General features: G+C 40.8%; 1 protein-coding gene across 1 annotated transcript in view; it reads right to left on the minus strand.

The window, feature by feature from the left end:
• Positions 1 to 1,846: 1,846 nt before the first annotated feature.
• The window catches only part of ntng1a (netrin g1a), an 88,346-nt gene continuing 67,887 nt past the window's right edge, over positions 1,847 to 22,305 (minus strand). Inside the window, 4 exon segments of the mRNA XM_034212105.1 lie at positions 1,847 to 3,384; positions 8,844 to 8,978; positions 11,375 to 11,542; positions 17,821 to 17,847. Of these exon segments, the coding sequence (XP_034067996.1) occupies positions 3,146 to 3,384; positions 8,844 to 8,978; positions 11,375 to 11,542; positions 17,821 to 17,847 (569 nt within the window). The 3' untranslated portion in view covers positions 1,847 to 3,145.

The raw sequence follows: 22,305 nt of genomic DNA on the forward strand, positions 1-22,305 counted from the left end.
TAACAGCTGATGTACAACTCCAAAAAAAACAAGGATGCAAAGATGGCGGACGGATCAAGATGCCTATAATTTGCTGAATGCATCAGATGGCAATTTGGCCCAGTAGCAAATGGGAAAAGCCTCAAGAGCTGCTGCAAGAGTGAGGCATTGGTGTTACCGTACAGAACTGTTTGAAAAACACAAGATAGCTAGTTCACAGATTTCAATGAAGTTCTTGATTTTGTTTAGATGTTTGATCTTTAAGACTAAGATAAATCCTTCTCAAGTTTTGAGTTGTGTTCCGGGATTTAACTCACCTTTCACCTGCAGAAATCTGACAGACTTGTCCCATGTGCTACGGTGGCCTGAGAGTGACATTCGTAGCTTCCGTAATTTAATGCCTTCTTTAAGTCTTTGATTTCCCCACAGATAATTGTCGCACTGTTCTTGCCACAGGGCAGAAGTACAAAATAACATGTCCCCTTTGAACACTTTTCACCATTCATTTCCACAAAGCACGTAGGGAGATAATCCGGACGGTTTGCTCTGAAGCTTCTCGTGACGCTTCATGGGGGGGTCAACCGACAGCTGCTGGAGGTGAGGTATCTGGGATAAAGTCCTCTCCCCAAACGACGTCAACTCTATTTTAATTCTCCGCGCAGCATGGTGCATCGACACCTGGGCTGAACACATGGTTAAAATTAGGGCCACTGCAGTGGACCTTGACAAACAAGTGACTTTGACTGAATTTATCAGGGCGTCCCCGGACACTTCTCACACACACTACTGTGTTGGAGGACAATTTTTAGTTTTCTTTTGTTATCTATCAGTGGTCATTTCCGGTTTTAAATGGTTAATAGCTGCATTCATGTAGCAGTAATTCTCCTTTTCTGAAAAATGTTGCCATTCATTTGCGGCTATTTTCATCTTTATGTTCTATTTAGCATGAAGTATTAAGTAGAAGTACTATAAAAACATTTATTTATTTCCACTACTATGCATTAAATACGCATAAACAAGACAACTACAATGAATTCAAAGAAAAACATTGAATAATTACAATATTAAGTACAAAATATTATTATATTATTTATAAAAATATTTTGTAAACTATGTTTGCAAAATTACAGCTAAAAAGAAAATACAGTAAAAGTCATTACATTATTTACATTTTTCGAAAATGTGTTAAATGAAAGTGCCACAACAGTACACTGAAGATGTTTGAAAAGATTAGATCTGACACAAACAAGAAAAATCTGATCCATCATAAACGTTGGTAAATTAGGGGAGAAGTATAGTCTTCATTTTGAGAAGGAAGGACAACATGTCACACATATTTGACCTATTAGTGTAACACACAGTCCAAAGTTATTTTATTTACTCCCAGGCATCTTTTAAAAAACAAATGGAGTGTGTTTAGCCGGCGCTGCGGCTTGAATATTTCAGGTTATGGATAAAATGTCGAGTGTCTGACAGGAGCCACTATATAAACTTTGAACACAGGCTCTCTGACACATCGATAGTTGTAAATATTTAATTCACTGCCTCCGACAATGCGTGCCACTGAAACAAATCTTTACCAGATTGAATTCTAGATAAATATCACGGAAATATCACCAGAGCTGATACACAGATTTGTATGCGGTTGTTTTGTCAGGGTGGCCTTGTTAGGGCATCTCGTGTTAGTGTCAGCACTCCTGAGCAGTGTGTGCTGCGTGGGCAACTATACATATTACAACAATATAGAACAACTCAGACACTTATAAATCCAAGCAAATAGTTAGTTAAAGTGTCCAGAAAAGTAATAAACAATTTCAGAAACAAATGAATAATATACCTACCTGCAGTCAACAAAAGATCAACACCATTTCATTTTTTTACTTTTATTCACTTAAATTCTCAAGTGTTAAAGCAAGAACAAAACATTTATAATGTCCTTTGGTGGGATTTTATTACACTTTATCAATACTGTATATGTAAACTGATATTCTTTGATGCCAGCACGTTGCCAATACAAAGGAAAATCAACTGCACAACTAAAAGAAATATTAACGAATAAAATAAGTGAATGAAAGAAATGGAAACCAATAAAAAATAAAAGAAACCAAAAAACAATTGCTTCTTCATTTGGATGTTTTTTCAATAGATACATTAAAGGTTGCCTTTTCTCAATCACAGTTCGGCAAAGATACAAAAGGACTACATGACTCTTTTTTGTTTGCTCTGTCGAGAGGAGAACTTGCAAATACACCGATGGTTCTCTAAGCTCTTCGTCTGCTCGGGTGAAAACTATCCTCGCATCATGGTCGCGGGGAGCGTGGCGGCTCTAAGATAGAAAAAAGAATCAGACGGCTTAGTTTGGAGTACCTTTTTTGCAAGAGGAGGGGAGGAGAGGAGGGGGGAGGGGCTTCTTACACATGTGCATCACTAACATCGGACAAAATAATCTTTCAACCAACAAGGGTTTTACAGAGTAACGTTCACGAAAGCACAGGTCTGTGGCAGCATGGCGGGTTGGTGGGGGATGAGGAAGAAACAGAAAGCTAGAGGGGGGTCGACGTGGGCGGGGGGCAGTCCGGACAGATTTCTTTCTATCCGCAATGCACTGACAGCAAAGAATGCCTCCTGTTCTCAGTTTCTCTGATAAGTCTTCAGCAGCGGTCCGGCCAACGTTACGCAGCAAGAAGCGTCCCGGGGGGGGGGGGGGGGATCGACGACCACTGCCGGCTCGCTCCAGAGCTGATTGGTCGCAGCTGTTGTTGCCGTGGCAATAAGAGAGGAAGAGAACAAGTCTGTCATCTTCAGTTATCCCCTCTCAAACTGGAAGGAGTACCTGGTATGGCTTAGAAGGGGGGGGGGTGGTCTCATTGTTCTTTGCACATTTCACTCTTATTAGGCTATTTTTTTTAAATAATATCTGGCATTTTTAGAAGTATATGTTTTTTTTTCATTTCTATATATTCTTTGAAATTCAATGAAAAGTGTTTGCACTCATTAGTCTGGCACATTCTCTTATAGTCAGCGGAGTGTCCTTAGAGTCTGGCGGACAAGCTCAGGATAGTCCAGAAAGCTCATGTTCTTGTTTAATGGTTGATTATTCGAAATGGGTGGGGGGGTAAGAGTGGAGAAGGTGGGAGTGACAAACTCCGACCAGGTCCCGGTCTCTTCAGAGTGCCGAGGCCCCCCCCAGCAGAGCGGAGCCCAGCAGCAGCAGCAGCAGCAGCCTGAGGGGGGGGGGAGGCAGGGCGGCCCCGGAGTCGGGGCCCTGGCAGCCCCCCAGCTCCGCCTCGCAGCGGGACTTCTCACACAGCAGGCCGGAGTAGTCTGAGGGACAGCTGCAGCGCACGTTGTTCACACACACCCCCCCATTCTGGCAGCGCAGGAGCTCGTTGTCACACACCCGGGCTGCAGGGGGGGGGAGACAGGAGAGAGGGGTGAGAGGCACACAGGAAACAGACTTTCTGGTGACACTTTACCTGAAGTGTTCTGCATTAAAAGCAAAACTAAAATCTAATTAATTTCAAATCACATTAAATTGAAATGATCCCAGTTGGGATCACTTTCTTATGTTCTGATTTGAACAAATCAAAAACTGACAGAATGTTTTCTTCAAGTAAAGTGTTACCACATTTTATAGCAGCTTTAATTCAGCTGAATCTTTACAGGGGCAGTTGAAAAAATTCAATCAATATTCATATTACTCAAAAAGACACAGGTACATTTCTACTACTATTCGTAAACATTTCCATATGCAAAATACTGGATTTTCAAAAATAATCCCTGATAAATAAAAGTAACGTAACATTATTATTTAAGACAAACTCTGCAGTGCATGCATCCTATTTGGTTACATTTGACTATAACAGGTTAGTAATGTTAGTATAAATCTGTTGGTAAAAGCACTAGTTAAAACCCTAACCCTAACCCTAGTGTAAAATGTATAATATTTCTACCGGTGGTAGAATCAAAAACACATTAATACCTTCTACCTTCCTCTAATGTATTCCTCTAATAATACAATGCAACACTATGCCACCTTTAAAAGGAAAAAAAAGAAGAATCATCATCTTCTAATGTAAACATGATCACTCTGACTTTAGTGTGAGTAAACTCCCTTTTAATCATTTGCATTGTAACATCAGAGTTGATTAAAGGCCGCTCCCGTCAGTAGTGCTGCTGCACAGAAATCCTCACAGCCTGACAGGCTTTCCCCCAAACAGTGGCTTCTTAAGACAAACTGAACGTCAGGTGAAAATTGGTGTATATTTAGAGCTGGGACAGCGAGGCTACTCTATTCCCGGAGGAGGCAGGCTGTCAAGCAAGCTGCAGGCAAACAGAGCACAAACTAATAAACCAACAGAGACAAATAAACAGTGATAAACACGGGGGCCACTCCTGGCCATTCCACTCCTTTATGGGAGTGGAAAACAATGTGGTGAGCAATCTATGGACTCTACGGGACGTAAATATCACAATAACAAATATCAGGCCCCTCTCCTAATAGTGAGGAGTGGTGCCTGCTTTCTCCCAGGAATAGCCAAATAGGGCTTTGATGGGGGGGGGGGGGCTTGTTAAGAAACATTGACTCCACCAATCCTGTTTGTCTAAGCGCCGGAGAGAGGGAGCTGCAGTTTGGCTCGGTGAGTTTAGCTTCAGGCCACTGCTCAACAATTACCATGCACACCTCGGTCCAAAACACACACCTGAACTCTGTCTTTGTCTCCCAGTTACATATAAATTTCAAGACCAATTGAGCCACTCAGCAGAAACTAAAGTAATACGTCAATATATAAAACTGCAACCTCTGTTTCCTTCTTCGGAAGTCGTTGTCGTTTTTTTCTCCTCGTAACGAGGCGGCTTAACATGACAACAGAAATGTCTCCTTCAAGACGACAAGGAGGAGCAATTTATAAATTCAAGACCGGTGATTTCCCCCAAGAGGCCTTGATATGATCAGAAGTGCTCCTTTAATCAGAACTACCCGGTCTATCTTATCCCTCCTGCTTCCATGATTGTATTTTCTAAAGATGTTCAAAGTGGTTTGCATTACTTTTTTGCTTTAAATGTATTATACAACACTTGAAATGAAGTGCATGACATCATTGTGCATGCAAACCTTACACAAATTAGTTTGATGAACACAGCACGTCAACGTTGATTTCCACCATATTAAGGATTGCATTATCTACTGTGACGACAAATAGCACTGACTCGTCTACAACAGCTGAATATTAGCTTTTAGCAATGATAATAGCCCACACTGTTGGGTAAAAACACAATAAAGTCATTTCATATTAGTTATGCTATATTCATCTCCAAATCAAGTAGGTTAATTGTGTTATTTCAGCTGCTAACTACTTTTAGCAGCAATCTCAACTTGATAAATCCACCTATTAATAAAAAGTCAACAGACAACATGATTTCAGGGTTAAACAATATCGTGAGTGAATATAAAAGCAGATCGGATAAAAGTGGGCTAAGAATAGCTGCTTTATGTTGTGGGAATGACGGAGTACTAATAGCTTCCAACAGCAAAGATACTCTCCCCAGGTCGCATTTAGCCTCAATTTAAAACTGGTTCACTGTCTTCCAGAAAGTAGGCTAAGCCCAAATACAGCAAGAGATAAAGTGGGAGAAATTGATTATTTATTTTCAAGTGGAAAGACAGAGTGGTGGTATTCAGAAACAAAAATGGGACTATTTTCTACTGGCCTTCAGCAGTTTCTAATGAGGGGAAGCAGCCCCTACTAGCTTTCATTTTGTTTACATGTAGGTATTGAGAGCGTATTTTTATTTTAAGTTGAGCTCCTACTTTAAATATGAATTATGCATGGTGCTCAACACTTTATAGCACCTTCACTTGACTTCAAAGTAAAGCTCAGGTAATGGCCGACCCCTGCAGACAAAGCGCTTCATTTGCTGCCAACTAAGCATCGCTGAAGTCCAAAAAAAACAGAGGTATAGATTTTTAAAAACATCAGTAGCAAGTTTATCAAATATGTATAACAGGGTCAATGAGATTAAAGGTACTGTAACACTATGAGGGGAGAGCAAAGGGCATTATGGTTAAACTCAAGATGGGTATTCTAGTGAAGCATTGTGTTGAGATGAATTCTTTTGAGAACACCTTATTTCATTCTCTCAAATGAACCATTTCTCGGCGTGTAAACAGAGCCAGCACAGGCAGTAAAGGATGAGATTTGTAGCGTTTGCTTTTGATATGAGTGATAATATTTAGAGAGAGGACCGCTGAACTAGGTGTGCCTGTCTGGCACTGGGAGGTGTTTGATGAGAGATTTGAGTTTTAATTGCATTCTTCAGTTTGCATGCAGATAGAATATTGTCTATAAAGAAACAACGAGAGGTAAAAGCTGAAAAAAGTTTTTTCTTTTACAGTCGAGGGGTAACTCAAGCAAAAATAAGCTCCTTAGACGGGCATTGTTTTCGGGGTTTTCTAGTTTAAATGTTCTACAGAAAATATGATTTTCAATTTAAAAAAAAATTATAATTGCAGTGAAGAACAGGCTTATTGTTCATATATATATATATATATATATATATATATATATATATATATATATATGTTATTGCCAGAGCAGTAAGAGATTTATTTATAAAACCTACATGGATAACAACAATGGATGTGGTGGGACTGGGTAGTTATATTTACTCAGTTGTACTTAGTTATTTTGGATATTTGTAACTATAATCACTATAAACATTACATATATGTTTAATACATTTCATATACGATGTTAAAGAATTTTTGACATGTGTCTTGGTCCCTTGAATTACAATTATTGAGCACTTTTGTTCCATCTATATATTTCTTTATTCTCTGGGATGGTGAGAAATATAATTTTGATCCCCCTGTCCGTGTAACACAAATAGAGGAATTGACAATAAAGTTGACTTTTTCACAATTTACAAGCTAGTAATGACCTGTTTAATGTAAGACGTTTCTAATGAAGTTACTCACTCCTTTTTTACTCTTTAGTCGTACCTTACTCTACTTATGTAAATATATATTTACAATATTTGTATTTAAGTAATCTTTATGTTTATTCAATATTTACACACAATATAAGACCCTTCTTTCCCTTAAATGCATTCTAGGAAATGTAGGTAAAAATGCTAACTGAATTAAAAATAATTTGAGAATAGTTGAAGTGGACACTGTAGAAGAACATCTATTACAAATATATATTTGAAGTTGGTCTCATCTTAAGTAAGAATAAACGTTGGCATTCGTTTTGATAACACCTTAGACAATAGTGTTTGTTTGATTTCCTGATAACTGTTTCACAGCCTATCTGACAAATAAAACTTCTGATCCATTCAGAATTCCCATCTGTATGAATTGCTGTTGTACAGCTCAGCATTCTCAGGATTCCACTTTGATCATATGATGAAATGTGACATATGCCTTAACCTCTACCTTTTGTGTAGAAACAGTTCTGTGTGCTGACAGTGCGTATTCACACTTAAACGCTGAATCTATTAGTCAAACACAGCGCATTTGAATGAACACCCAGCTGTGTCAAATACTGCTATAATTAACGAATTATTCATTTCACACAATTAAATCTGCACCTGACACATTATTTTTACATTTCGCAGACTAACAAAGGCCAACAAAGACTAACAAAGGCAAGTAGTATTTGTATTATTTCCAATAATAATGCCTCTATAAACTACTGTATGACTAGACCTATTCACATCCTGATTGGATCAGGAAATACTTCATGGTTTGCGACTGAATAAATACGTCATAGGAAGAAGACAACATTTTCCTACAATTCTTCATGACAATATTACACTTGCTTCATCCATAGGAGGAAGAAGTAGAGGTCACGAGTAGAATTTAATTCCACAAAATAGGAAAACTGACAATGTTGAGTCGCCTTATTTAGGACGCCTTTGTTAGTTAGGACAAAGATTAATGTTGAGCTACAGGAGGAAGGCAAATAGATGTCATCACCTTCTGGGAAAGTTAAATCATTCTGAAGTAAATTGATCACAGTGATGCAAAGATAGGTCATGGTTGATGAAATGCTAATTAGCAGCAATTATGACACTATGTTATGTGAATGTATTAACCGGCACAGTTCCAGAGGGGCCAAATCATCTGTGCTCTTTCCATTAGTACTTTATGAAGTATAAAAAGTGTTTGTCAATGGCTATTTTGTAAATTAAAGTTTTTTCTTTCATTATCAAAGAGTTCGAATCCTTCCTCCTAAGGGGTGTACTTTCTTATGGCTACCTCCTGTAGAAAAATGGGTGACATTTGAAGACAAATGACTTCACAGGGCATGCATTGTAAAATGGCCTGGGGAAATGTAAATGGTAGATAATAATAAATGAGCTGGAACTGAAAATGACCTGCATTCTCCTTTGAAAAATGTTAGTGTTGGATGACATTGTACTGGTGTGGATTGGCGAGGGGTGTGATGGCTACTCAAACAGATCACAGGCAGCATGTCAAGCAGTCAATATTGACTCAGCTGTTGTTTGTTGGTGTGTGACATGGCTGGATAACTGAGTTACGGAGCATCATGCATCCTGCCATGCCATTGCTCTGTTCCTATCGGAGCCATAGAGGACACCTGCAGATATTACATTGTTACACAGCTGCAGCAAGTGTGAGTTGGTAAAGTAAAGGGCTTAGTAAATTGGGTTAGCTCATGTTATGGGTCTGTATTTGTCAGGGCAGCCGGGCAGTCCTGCGCATATGCAGCACATTCTTCCAGCCAGAGCTCAGGAATCAAACCGAGAGAGAAGAAATCAGAGGGATAGTAAAGAGAGACAGAGCTGAGGAGGAGAATAGCCAGGAGCTGCGTGAGGAGGGTTGTGGTTTTACTTACATTTGCAGCCATCGTCCCACAAATAGCCGGGTAGACACTGCTGACACTTAGGCCCTGTAGTGCCCTCCTTACATATACAAAATCCTGTGCCATTACAGCGATCATTGACTGAGCCAAAAGGATTACAATTACACTCTGGAGAAACAAGACACAAACATACAAAGGCTGGAAACAGGGTGGCTTTGACTTCCTGCTACACATCTAGGATTTTCACAGCGTGGACCACCATCCTTAAGTTCAATAATAAGGTCATTATTACAACATAGAGTCTGATTATTTTCAACCGATACAAATCTGACTCATACAGAATAAAATGCTACCATTTCAACTGTTATGAAGACGGAATGAGAAAAGAGTGAATGATGCTAGATTCATGAAAACTTTCTATTCATTACAGCATATTTGTCATTTAATAAAAATAACTTTACTGTTATAAAGCTATACAACGTGCAATGAGCCAAATATGCAAAGCATTATCAGTAGCTTTGATATAAGATGAACAAGGTGAGCTAATGTGCACATGCTTTTCCAAAATAGTATTCATTCATACAGAGATAGATATTAGGAGAAGATGAAAAGAGGAGACAGGAACATGTGATGAGTAGTTACCAGATGGATATTGGCAACACAGACAGACAAAGAGTGAATGTTCATGTTTCAGAGGAATGAGAGTAAAGCACATTGAAATGGGCATTGTTGTAATATGTTCTAACTATTCCTTATTATCAAATGAATGTAACATTGTCTAGGAATTTGGCATTACCTTCAAATGCCTATTTGTCGTTTACATAAGAGAATGGTAATCAGCCACAATTAGACACAAAAAAACCACCTCTCATGTCTCTGCTGCCCTACGCTCAACTGACATGGTGCTTTCAACAGCGACTGGAGCACTATGCATTCAAAGTGACACCTTCTCTGACAGTCCTGGCCATCACATGGCACCTTCTGTGGCCCGCTGGCTGCACGTGGCTGCACCCGAGTGACATCCGAGGGTCAGGCGAGAGGAGAGAGGTGACGGCAAGTGACAAACAGGGGGTCAGTGGGAGGGAGGCAGGGTGAGGTCAAGTTTGCAAAAAGTAACGCCTTGGTGACTCTTAACGCCTTGTGACGGGATTCAGCTGCTACTCTTGAGGCCATTTCATGTAGGCCTATATGACATATGCACTTGTGTGGCACCTCTGACTGGCGGTGTTGCTTCCTCGCGACATTTCTCTAAGAAGTCTTGTTACTTGTCAGACTCCCCCCTCAGGACTCACAAGTGCACCTGGCACTGGGTACCAAGAACTCACACTGTGCGCTATCTAAAGAATCCAATAGGGAACCAAAGTACTGCCTTAGGAACTATGTGAAATGTAATTTTCCACACATTTTTACATGTACAAAAAACCGATGATGCAGTGCATGAATCCCTGTGTAAAGGTAATGGACAAAATAACAGAAACACCAGATGAAAATGGCCTTTTAATTCCAAAATCATTAAGATGACAATGTCTTCACAGACAAGTCATCTTAAATTGAATACTACTAATCTGTAATTCTATATTTAAAGTGTTAGACAAGCATTAGGTTACAAGCTTATAGTAATGACATGTCCCCATTTCATGAATGATCTACTTAGGAATATTAGCATAGATAATAATAATAGGAAACAGCTAGCCCGGCAATGAGATAGAGCCTTCACAGTTCTGCCTTCTAAAGGCATGTGATGTGGTCATCAATTAACATATGTTTTTTTATTTCACGAACCAGGGCTAGCTTTTCCGTGTTGTTTCCTGTCTGCGACAAGCTATGCTAACATGCGGCTAGCTCCATGTTACTCGTATAGACATTAGACTGTCTGAGGTGTTTCCATTAGGTTGTGCATTATGATTAATTTTTGTATATGTTAAGATTAAGATGGACTTTTATTAGTCCCTCGTGGGGAAATTGTTTCTCTGCATTTGACCCATCCTAGTGTTAGGAGCAGTGTGCTGCCATTTTGAACGGCGCCCGGGGAGCAGTGTGGGGAAAGGTGCCTTGCTCAGGGACACCTCGGTAGCACTTGGTCTTGCCGGGACTTGAACTGGTGACCTTCCAGTTGCCAAGCCAAGTCCCTATCGACTTCGCCACCACCGCCCTGCATGTACCTGCAAATCTGATTATGCTAGCTATTAATGCTTTGCTATTTTTGGTCGCTAAGCACAGACAAGGAGCTATTAAGTAAATATGATATAATACAAATAATAAATACAAGCTAGCAGCTAGCTAACCCTGGTACTGTAGCACTCACCAATCATTCTAGTTATTAAAACCGTGTGTCTGACTAAAGCTGAATTATAAATCCTGCAAATTGTGTGAGAGCAGACGAAGCAATACAGGAATATGTGAAGACCACGGAAAAACATGGAGGCAGGAGGGTGTAGTGATGATGAAGTGGTGGGGGATGAAAGATGACACTTTCTCTGGTAACAAGTCAAAGACATGAGGTGAGGCGAGAACAGTTTGTGTGAAAGCAGGGTGGCGATGAAAGGGGCCGGTGGGCGACTAACCTATGCACACATTTTCATCGTCCAGTTCTGCTGAGGTATTGCGGTAGTAGCCCAGCTTGCACAGCTGGCAGTGCTGGCCCCTAGTGTTGTGCTTACAGCTCACGCAAATGACGGTGTTTAGCAGCTCGATGTAGCTGCATCGGTTGGAGTGGCCGAAGCATTCACAGTCTTGCAAAGAGAGTGTGAGGGGAAGAGAAGGGAGAAAGAGAGAAAAAGGAATAGAGAGACGCGGTAGGGAGTGTTGGCATTGTTGATCTTGCTGCGAGGGCTACGGCGGCTGTGTTAGCACGAATTTAGGCACCATGGCATGCAAGGTTACAAATGGAGACTTGGGTGTGAGGAAAGAGATGTTGGGAAAATGATTAAAGGGATGGAAACTCATGATTAGTCTGACATGGACACAGCCATGAGTTAGAAGACATCACACAAAATAAGCACAGCGTTAGTTGGACTCCAAGAGGTCACATCACTTCAAGCACACCACGACCCAAGGCAAGAGAGGCTGCGACGAAATGATGACACACAGACACGGTCACAATGGAAACAACAACGGAAGCGTAAGGCAGGTCAAAACATGAATGAAATGGATCTTTCAACTCAGGGAATGGTATTGGGGAGTTTTAGAATAATTTTCTAATTGATCTCTTGACTGTCATGGACAATATGGTTTGAGGTAACAGGATGAAACGTTCAACGATACTTCATTTCACACCCCTCTGTAATGAAATGAATGACGTTGATTTTTTAAAAACTCTTAATTTATCCCCCAATTTTTTTTTTAAACGGTTAGATAGTTGGATTTAAAGGCTTATTACAACCGAAAGCAGTCAATAAGGAAAGTGAGCATATGCTGAGTTGCATTGGCAGAGAGTGTCAAGGCGTGCTATGCAGGGTTATGTCATGCTGAATTAGATGTATGGAGTTGTAGCTGGACTGTAAAACCTCATGCTGCATTCTATGATAGTTCCTGGCAGCCCACCCTGAGGGGTGCAGCAGCCCCAGCTCGCCACTCTCCGATTAAACATCATTCTCCCACACTGAGTGACCATTGACACCACGTGTCCCAGCAGAGACAGATGTGACCTTAAGCCTCACTGGCAGACAGAATGCCTGCGGATCCAGAACAGGGTGGTGGCGGATGGGGCTTTCGTCCAAAGGATTGTGGTTATTAAGGATCTGTATTGAGGTCAGGTCTCTCTGTCCGGATGCTAACAACCTGAATAGGCTTGAAAATGAAGTCTAGCCCACTCTACATTTCACCTAAAGCAGAAAGTCTTGTCCAATTGTGAGCTTAAATCTTCTACATTAGGTGCCTCACTCTTGCTGACATACTCTCAGAAGACAAATAATCTCTCCTTTCCAGAAATAGGCTAAGGTCATAAATCATGCACGAATGAGGAATAAAAAGTCTTGATTCTCGGAAACACATTCACCAAAAATAGTTCTAGTCTCCAGCACCCACTTTGTATGAACTGAAAGAGATATTATTCCAAGGGACTTTTATAGTGTTTAGAAACGATTCCATAGATGAATGAACCCTCAATGGGCCCTGAGCAGAGAAGACCATCGGTCCAGAACTGAGCTCCAGATATGGATACACAGGCTTCTAGCATTGGGTTAGTGCTACAGGGGTTAGGGGGCTTACAGTAAAACAGAAACATCAGTTAAACAGTGAGGGGCTCAGGGGGTCATCTGAGGGGCAACGTATGAATTCCAGCTCCTACCTCGCTTGCTGTTTGCAACGTGGACAGAAGGGGCAGTGGATAATGCAACCTGAGGAGCTACTAGACAAATTAAAAGAAGAAACAAAAAAAAACATGATATTGCATCAAACAAAACATGTAATGTCAGAGAATTACTGAGCATAATGCTTAATAAAACTGTAACTGTAAAAAGATAAATAAACAGGCGCAATAATGATGAATGATGGCATTGGGAAATAAGGAGTGACATTGCCAAGTGAAGTTGGCTGCATGTAGCAGCATCTGTTACAAATGCTTTAGATGCAGAAGGATTCAAATATTATGGTCCCTCTTTTATGCTTCATTTCATTAACACGTGCTTTGTATAATTCAGAAGCCTCTATGTGTGTTTCCCCGTACAGAAACTGTCCTCTGACAAACTGCTCTCCACCTCGATGAAGGCTATCCAAGAATTTTCGCCCTATAAATTTGTGCACAGGAGCGTAGGCAAGGAAACTGGCTAGCAGTGAACACATAAATCCCTCAAATTCTTTACGGTCATAAAACAAACAGTGGGAAAATAATTAATAGGCCCAGCCTCTGCTATTGTACTAGGTGACATAAGCCCCTAACATACAGCGAGTGTGCTTGGCTGCAGTCATGGAAACACAGCGCTCAGTGGTCGTGTGCTAGTTGTTTGCAAGGTGACTGCACATCACATCTGCACGATGGATTAGGCTCAGATGAGCCTAACATCAATCTGTATAAAAAACACAGCGGAACCTCTCCTGCTTTTACCCCCCTGTTACGCTAAGATGGGAATCCCTGGATGCTCTGCACCTAATTAAAATCGAGTGTGTATGTATAAACATACAGTGCACACATTGAGAGGATAATGTACGGCCCTGCAGCATGTCGAATTCTCCACTGAAGGAGCCTGAACCTTTATCAGGAGAAAGACTAGCAAGCGGAGGATGTTCTTTTTAGTTTGTCATAAAAATAGCCAAGATTGGAAAAGGGAAAGATACTCGTGCTCATTTACAAATACTAATAGCTACAAAAGAGTGCTTTTAGCAAAAACCCAGATATAAATGAATCTGTGAAAAAAAAAAATTGTTGTTGCGTATTCTGAAATGCCTACCTTCTTTTCGGTTAGCGACACCTAGGGATGACACATTCGGCCGAACTGCGTGCAATTGAGAGAAACCAGGAGTTATTCATGTGCACTTATGTGATGCAATTTACATATAGTCTAAAGGGGGGTGTGGGACTAGGTGGTGGTGTACACACAGAACTGGACACATAGACATGTCTTGCATGACTTAAATCTGTAAATCAGGAAACAGCAAAAACAGTTGGGCAGGGCTGACATGGATGAGCAAAGAGAATGCATCCAAAGACCCATTGAGGACATTGGAGAGACGTTGTATGTAATTTGTGTGACTTCCATTGGCTTGCTGTCTGTTTGTGTGTTTATGGCAAATGGCAATGATGAGTAAAAAACTGAAGAAAATAATCTTTCATTTTGTATTTAAGTCATGATTTATGCCAGCGAGTCTAAACTATGTATAGCAAATCAAGAAGTTAGGGGTCATTTTGTTTAATTCATCACATCGACTATATAATCGATATCTAATTACAGTGTATTTCTGGTGGAGGAATAACAATGAATAAATAATGGCAGGTGTTTGGAACTTGGAATGAGGGACTGCTGTGGGTAGCATAACCGAATAATTACATACACGTCCGTATTTCCGTGTCAGGGAAATACATTGGTTGGAAATGGAGAGGACTCGAGCAAAGGGAGGAATACGGATACGTTTCCTCATTGTGCCCCTTATCTCTTCACTTGATCTTTATGTCCTTTTGCTATTGACTCATGAATCATGCAATCTTGGGTAATTAACATCCAGTGGCATCTTGGCATGGAGCCTATTGGCCTAACTAAGGGTGAATCTGATACGAGACTTCTGTTCAGGCCAGATCATTACAAAAATGACTTTCTCCCATGGTTTTTTTATTCCACTGCATTGGAATTAAATAACATATTAGGTTTGAGCTTGGCATGTCTGCACACTGTGACAATCACTTTCAAGCCTCCTTTACAACATAAATCATTGATTTTTAAAACTGCATGAACGAAAGACGATCATGCAGTTCCTCCCGTTTCATCCTTTTATTCTATTTTTTTTATCTCCCCCAAAAACGTTTTACAATGGATCCTGCTGGGGTATTGTGGAATTAGTGATGACTGCCACATCTCCAGTGGGTTGAAGACACTTAAGACACTCGATGAGAGGCTCTTTGAAAGTGACAGATTTACAAAATAAAGTGCTGAAGAAAAAGGGCCCACCACGTCTCCACTCATACTCAGGTCTTATATCTTGTAAATTGTCATGTCCCTTAATTTTTTGTTCTGAATTTAATTCCTCTATTCCTGGTGAAGCGGTTTCCTAATGAATAAAACTGACTTGTTAGGGCAGGAGAAATTAATTTCTGACAACAACCCAAAGTATGTATTATCTAAAAAAAAACACACATGAGCAAACTGCGTTGTCTGGATCTATAACCTCTAATTGGTACAGTAAGTTTGTTTTTAATTATTCTGTGTTGGCAATTGATTGGATGTAATACACATCTGGGTTCCATTAATTATTTCGTTATGGGGAATATTCAGGTTAGGCAAGCTAATTGACTGGTGACGGATTTTAATCAATGCCATACCCATAATGAAATGCAATCTTGCGTAGACAGGATTGTTTTTTTAAATATTAATTTTACTTTAATGGTCCGCATTAGGCAATTCTGCCTGACTTAATAAACTTGAAATAGAATTGAGAAAAGTCAATAAGGGATTCAATTGGCTTCAAACTAAAGCATGAACAACGCTGTGCTTTCTTTTTTTCTCCACAATGGTTTAGCTTTCAGTCAATTTAACAACCTCATGGACCTCCTATTCTTTTTAAGTCCACTTTATTCTTCCTTCATTAAGAACGCAGAACTAAAATTGGTTTGTGTTGCATCTAAAACAGCCTCATCCTCTTCAGTGTGTTCAGTTTTCTTGTTCATTGGGAGGCTGTAGTGACAAGACAGCCTCTCGTGTGAAGAACTCTAAATCCCTGAGCGGCAATCTGGATGAGAAGTGAAGACGTTCGTTTGTGTATTTTCTACATCAACTCCCTTCCCAAAAAACAAACATACGCTCTCACACACACACAACCAGACACTTATCAGCATGCACACTCTCCCTGTAAAGGATTTGAGGACAGCCTATTTAGATGGGATAGAGAGGACTGACGTGATTATGTAAGCATGTAAATACGAGGAGCATGCACACACATGCTATACTCTCGTCAGGCAGTGCATGAATTGGACACATTATTTCTAATGTGATGAGGTAGGAAGGCAAGCAGAGGGAGATTTGGAGAGGGTAGTTTGGTGTTCTTGGCCATATGTCCATTTCTGACTCATGACACAGCATCAGACTTTACAACCAGTGTTCACTTCCAATCTAAAGCCTGATTAAAAACCACCTGGGTACACTCTGTTTCTGCCTGAGTCTGACACAGCAAGGTTTGGGAAACTTGCCCAGTGATCATCTTAGCCGTTAAACGATGAAAACAAGCGTGTCCTTATCGTGTCCTGGCTTGGCTTGGTTACACTTGGGAATTAACTAGATATTGGGTCAAAGTAGACACTCGCATTATAAAACAAGGAAAAAAAGAATGAATGGTTACTCAGAATGTCAAGCTATGGCTCTCATCTAGATGGGAAGTGGAGGGATAAGGCATTGCTGTTAATAGAGTATCGGTAATGTGCCCAAAAGGATTTTGACTTTATACTATTTCAACTTTTTTGCATATATATAAAAAAAAAAAAACTTTAAAACCAGTTAACATTTCTTACGAATAAAGGTAAATTGGTTTTCTTTCGATAATATAATTGCCCTTTTACCTCATTCCAGTGTATTCTAAAGTACATTTTAGCCGGAGCCGACAATATTGCAGCTACAGTATACTGTAGATGACTTGTCTTAATAACCATTTGACCGGCAAGTTGATCATCGGGGCCAGTTTATTGAAAACAAGCATGTCTCTTTAACCCTAGCCAGACTATGAAGGTCCAGGATCAGACATGGAGGGGGCAATTTACTAATCAATGCGCTAGAAACAGAGAAGATTCACTTAAGAACAAAGAAAGAGAATTGAGCCAGGCTGTGAATGCACTTTGACTTGTTCAATACAGTCCCATGGTTCCTGTATCACACAGCCTTCCAGGCAGCGGTAACATGAGACATGGCACCTCTCTTCTTCCTTCCCCTCCTTAGGGGCTACTGGTTGACGAAGATAATACCAGCCCAGGCGCTTGCGGCTTATATTAAAATGACCTCCTGTGACATTATACTGCCAGAGACGTCTTGGCACTTTAATAAAGTCTAGATGCCATTTATTTATAATGCATGGGAGAGAAGAAGAGAAAACCGCCATTCTGCATGCAGAGCCAGGCAAGAGTAATCTGGTTGAGTTGAGTCTGGATAAGGTCAATTAATATGCCTACATCATGAGAACATAGCCCCTAGCTATTGCTTATATGTCTTCCCAAAAAACAAGGTTTGTCAACAGTTGTTGAGCAAACCTTTGTAGGAAGATTGGAATCAGAAATGAACATTTGGCACCAAGTTTAGGGATGTATGGTGAAGGGTGGCACAGTAGGCAAAGCAAAGCATCAAGCATTCATATAGTTATTTTTGTAAGGTGTACTTACTAACTGGACCAATGTTATTAGGGATACCTGCAAGAGAGAAAGAGAAAAAAACACAAGTTAATGGAGATCTAAATGTCTTTAAGGCAATAACTTTAACGTTCGTCCTAGTAGTATATTGTATTGTTAGTCTTGCTATCCTCCCTCTCTGTTTATCAAGTTCATAGCCCGATTCATTCCATGACATCTTGATGAGCAGTATAACATGAAACTGAAGACTTACAATACAATAGTATCAGGCCAGGGGTCCAGTGGCCCTTCCCTCACTTTGTACTCTTTCATTGCTTTACATTACTTGTTCATAGCAGGTGCTGTTATCCAAAGCGACTTACATACACTTCAATTCCGCAGGAGCATACAGGGTTAAGTATATTGCCTGATGACACTAATGGGATTGAATCACTGACCCTTCGATTGATAGATCAGACACTGAGCCACAGTAGCTCTGTTTAGGACAACATCCATCCATCTTTGAACTCTTGCCTTCGTTTTGATCTCAACTACACACCTGTCACGGTTTGTTCCGGCCAATAGGGACAGAGTGTGAAAGGTTTGAGGGTTGTTAATATCTCTTTAGTTTCTTATGGTTCCCTTCATTATTTCTGATTTGATTTCCCTGTTGTTGCCTTGAAAGGTCATTGCTGCCCTCTTGTACAGCAAAAGATACACACCTGAAAATATTTCAAAATCACTGAAAAAAACAGTTTCAGCACAGCCCACAAGCTCACAGACAGACTTTGATATTTTATATATTTTGAAGTTAAAAAGTTGACCCTTTCTCAGCACACTGTCTTTAAAACATGAGCTGCCAAAGACACATGAGACGGAATCTGATGCACACAGACACGCAACATGTCAAATGATATCATATTTGGGAAATTCTGCGTCTGATTCCTGCCGTAGGAGAGCATGTCTTATCTTGCTGCCTGCCTGTCCATCCCTCCATCAAGCAATCCCCAGATAATAAAGTCTGTCTCATCCCCATGGTGACCAGATCTCTCCCACACCAGGACGTTGGCTGGCCGTAGATCTGAGTTTGATTGAGATGTCCAGAAGGCAAAAACAGTCCTTGTAAGAAGCTAATGATCTAACTACCGACATCTTGCCTGTGTCCCTTTTTTCTCTGCGTCTATAAGCTTGAAGGTAACTGCTTTATATTTGTTGGTTGCCATTTGTTTTGGGAGGAATTTGCTTTCAGGAGATCAATGCCAGCTCCACTTTTTCTAATCATCTGTTTGGACTTGCCCTCTCTGCCCTCAATAAGGCAGCATGCCCACAAAAACAAACAACCCTCACCATGAAAAGAGGAAGCATGCTGGGCAAGAGGAGAAATGAGCCCTCGTCGACTAAAGGGGAAGAAACTAAATAGGCTTTTTTTCCCTCTCTACCTCACTTCTCTCCAATTATTCGCTTACCACCACATCTTCAGCTGAGGAAGCCGGGGAGGTATCTGTGCGGGATGTTTGGGGGGGCCTAATGTAGCCGTCACAAAATATCTCCAAGTACTCAGAGGGAAGGTGAGTATTTCCTGCGTTTCTGCAGGTCACCCTTGAAAAAGAGATCTTTTGATCTCAAGGGGCTTTCACCTGGTTAAATAAAGGCTACAAACAAGTAGGTGCATGTTTTTGTGTTTGTGGACTTTGATCAAACTCCTGTCATTCAATCACTCTTCCTCTGATCTCTGCCTGCAAGCTGTATTTAGGGAGCCAAATCTGTGACCTGTCTGAAAGCTGTGAAGTGCAGGAGGCTGACATATGGAGGAGAAGGAGCAAATCAGTGGTCAAACCTCAAGGGGCTGGGCAGATGCTAACCAGGAAGGACAAGGGCAAGGACAATTGCCTAACTCACAAAGCACTGTTTAATTTGTCTGATATGAGCAGGCACAGCCTCAGTCTTGATATAAAGAACGTCAATCAAGTTCATATTCAAAACACGCAGGGCTCGAGCTTAAGGACGTCCCGTCGTCCCGGGGCCGAAAAAAATAGTGTCGGGGAGGATACAAAATAATTTTGGGACGAATTTGGGACGAGAGTTAAAATAAAAATACCCTGCTAACTCTATTACAATCGGCGATGGAAATGAAACCGACTGCACGTTTTGTGTAGCACACAGTTATTAAACCTCCTTGTCAACATAAACACACATGCACAAAACATTTAGAAACCCGCGAAATACACACACATGTAGCTACAGCTGTGCCCTCGAATTCCTGGCCCGCAAATTCGCGGGTCTATGTACTGAGTGTGTGTATTTCGCGGGTTGAGTGATGTACAATGGCATCCCGTGGAGGAATTCTGAAATGTTTTACCGTTACATCACAAAAACGCACAGCAGAACCAGACCCTGGAGCGCCGGCCTCTTTATTTACTTACTCCTCTTCATCCCCTATGGGTAATAAGGCTGAGATGAGAACTCTCCATCGTATTTAGTCCTTAGCAATATGCTGCGCCTCTCCCCATGTAGGGATGGGTACCGAGCCCCGGTATTAAACGGGCCCCGGGCCGGAATTATTAAAGACAGTGGTAACGTTAAGCTCCGACGTTATCGGACTTTTTATCGGTACTGGAGACATTTAAAAAATATATGTCATATGTATTATTGCTACATACACATTATATCGCAGTTTTAGTTTCGCCAACTCCGTTTCTAATATGCAATAAGACTACAACATGCGTCTATGATATATTTTCGAGCTTTCCAATCCAGACGAGATCTCTCTCTCCCGTCTGTGTGCGAGGGGTCGGGGCCGTTTGTAAAGGTCTCCTGACTGTGTTACAGACTGTCATCCTGGTTAGTGGTTACTCTGGGTTCTGTCTTCAGGACAGTGTTGGATTGTTTTGTTAATTGGATGGGACTTGATTGGAGTCAATATTAGAGTAATTTTCTCATTTGTGTGTTTGTTTAAATATATTTGGCCTTTGTTTATGTGATTGAATGATTTACTCAAATAAAAAAGTTGATGAATTATCATTTGTATGATGTTTTATTTATGTTAAAGGTCACTTTGAATGATTTTAACTAATGACAATGTAGAAAAACTAACATTTTAAATTCGGGACGGTCCACATTAATTTCGGGATGGCTTAGATTGTATTTCGGGACGGTTCCGGGAGGATGGGGAAAAAAGTTAGTCGAGAGCCCTGCAAAACCCATTTTACAGGGTCATAGCAATGCTAACGTAACTAGGCTACTGCAATCTCTACGTATGCATATGCCAAGGCCCAAGCCAATTATACATTATCAGTCCAACATGTGAGACTGCAAGTTTTCCAGCTCTTTAAGTGAGCTATGAAAAGGGAGAAAAACACTGTAACACACTGCTAAAGGAGTCCGATTAAGCTGACTCAGTGCAATAATACACAGGCGCTACCTGCATCGAGTCTGGCAGGGGACCCATTACATTAACCTGAGAGGGATGTAAATATAAAACCAGGGAGCAGCAGAGAGGTGACTTCCATTAGTGTGTGTCACCAAACTGTAAGTTCACAGTTGGAGCACAGAGAACATTCTTCAGATACACAGACACATATTCACACACATTAATCTGCATTGTATGAAACATGTGTGCCTTTCCTAAATAAGTCAACACAGTCAAATCCGGAGTGTTAATTTAACACTCTGAGATAAGGACCATATGTTCACTGGCAGTGTTAAGTGTTAAATTAAGACTTAAAGGGAGGGATTCAAGAGTTAAATGAACACTTAAGTGTTAAATGAACACTTAAAAGAGTTAATTTGAACACTGAGAGCCAGTGAACATATGGTCCTTATCTCAGAGTGTTAAATGAACACTCCGGAATTCACTGTGTATCACTCTATTGTCAGAAAAGTGATCTGATCCAGACAAAATGACTACCAAATCAGGACCCTTTGTAATTTGGTCTGGTTCAGGGCCAAATAACCTTTTCTTCCAGGTCATGGTTTGGAACACCAGTGGACTGTCAGAGCAATTATTCGCCGCTTTATGAACAACCTGTGGGGTTCGAGCAGATGTCCAGGATCCCATGTCAGGTCATTCGATTAATTTTCAATCACCGTCATTTCCAATCCCCTTCACCTGCCCGGGCCTGGCCATTACGGGGCATGGCTGCAATCTAATTTGGTCCTATCGCACAGGAAGAGCATTAGGAGCTGCTTATGTTGACGGTGTCCTCCATTGATTTTTAGGAGTTGTGCAGGGATCATGGTTGCGATCCGCTGGGTGGTGAACACGATGGGGTGTGTGATTCACTGAACATGATCTGTTCGCATGTGGGTTCAGCAACAGAATACACACACACACACGAACAAATGTGGGCATTCAAATACAGAAGAGAGCCTTTGCCATGTGGGCCATCAACTGATTTACAATAAGTCTCACATGAGAGAGCCATGGTTACAATGTGTGTTGGATGTTCATCCTTCACTGGTGCAGTTCCAGCTACGTATGTTGTCATCCATCCAAGATCACCACTGTAACCGTGCTAATGGCTCATCAGAAACCAATAA

The sequence above is a fragment of the Gymnodraco acuticeps genome, unplaced genomic scaffold (assembly GCF_902827175.1).
Source record: "Gymnodraco acuticeps unplaced genomic scaffold, fGymAcu1.1, whole genome shotgun sequence".
NCBI lineage: Eukaryota > Metazoa > Chordata > Actinopteri > Perciformes > Bathydraconidae > Gymnodraco > Gymnodraco acuticeps.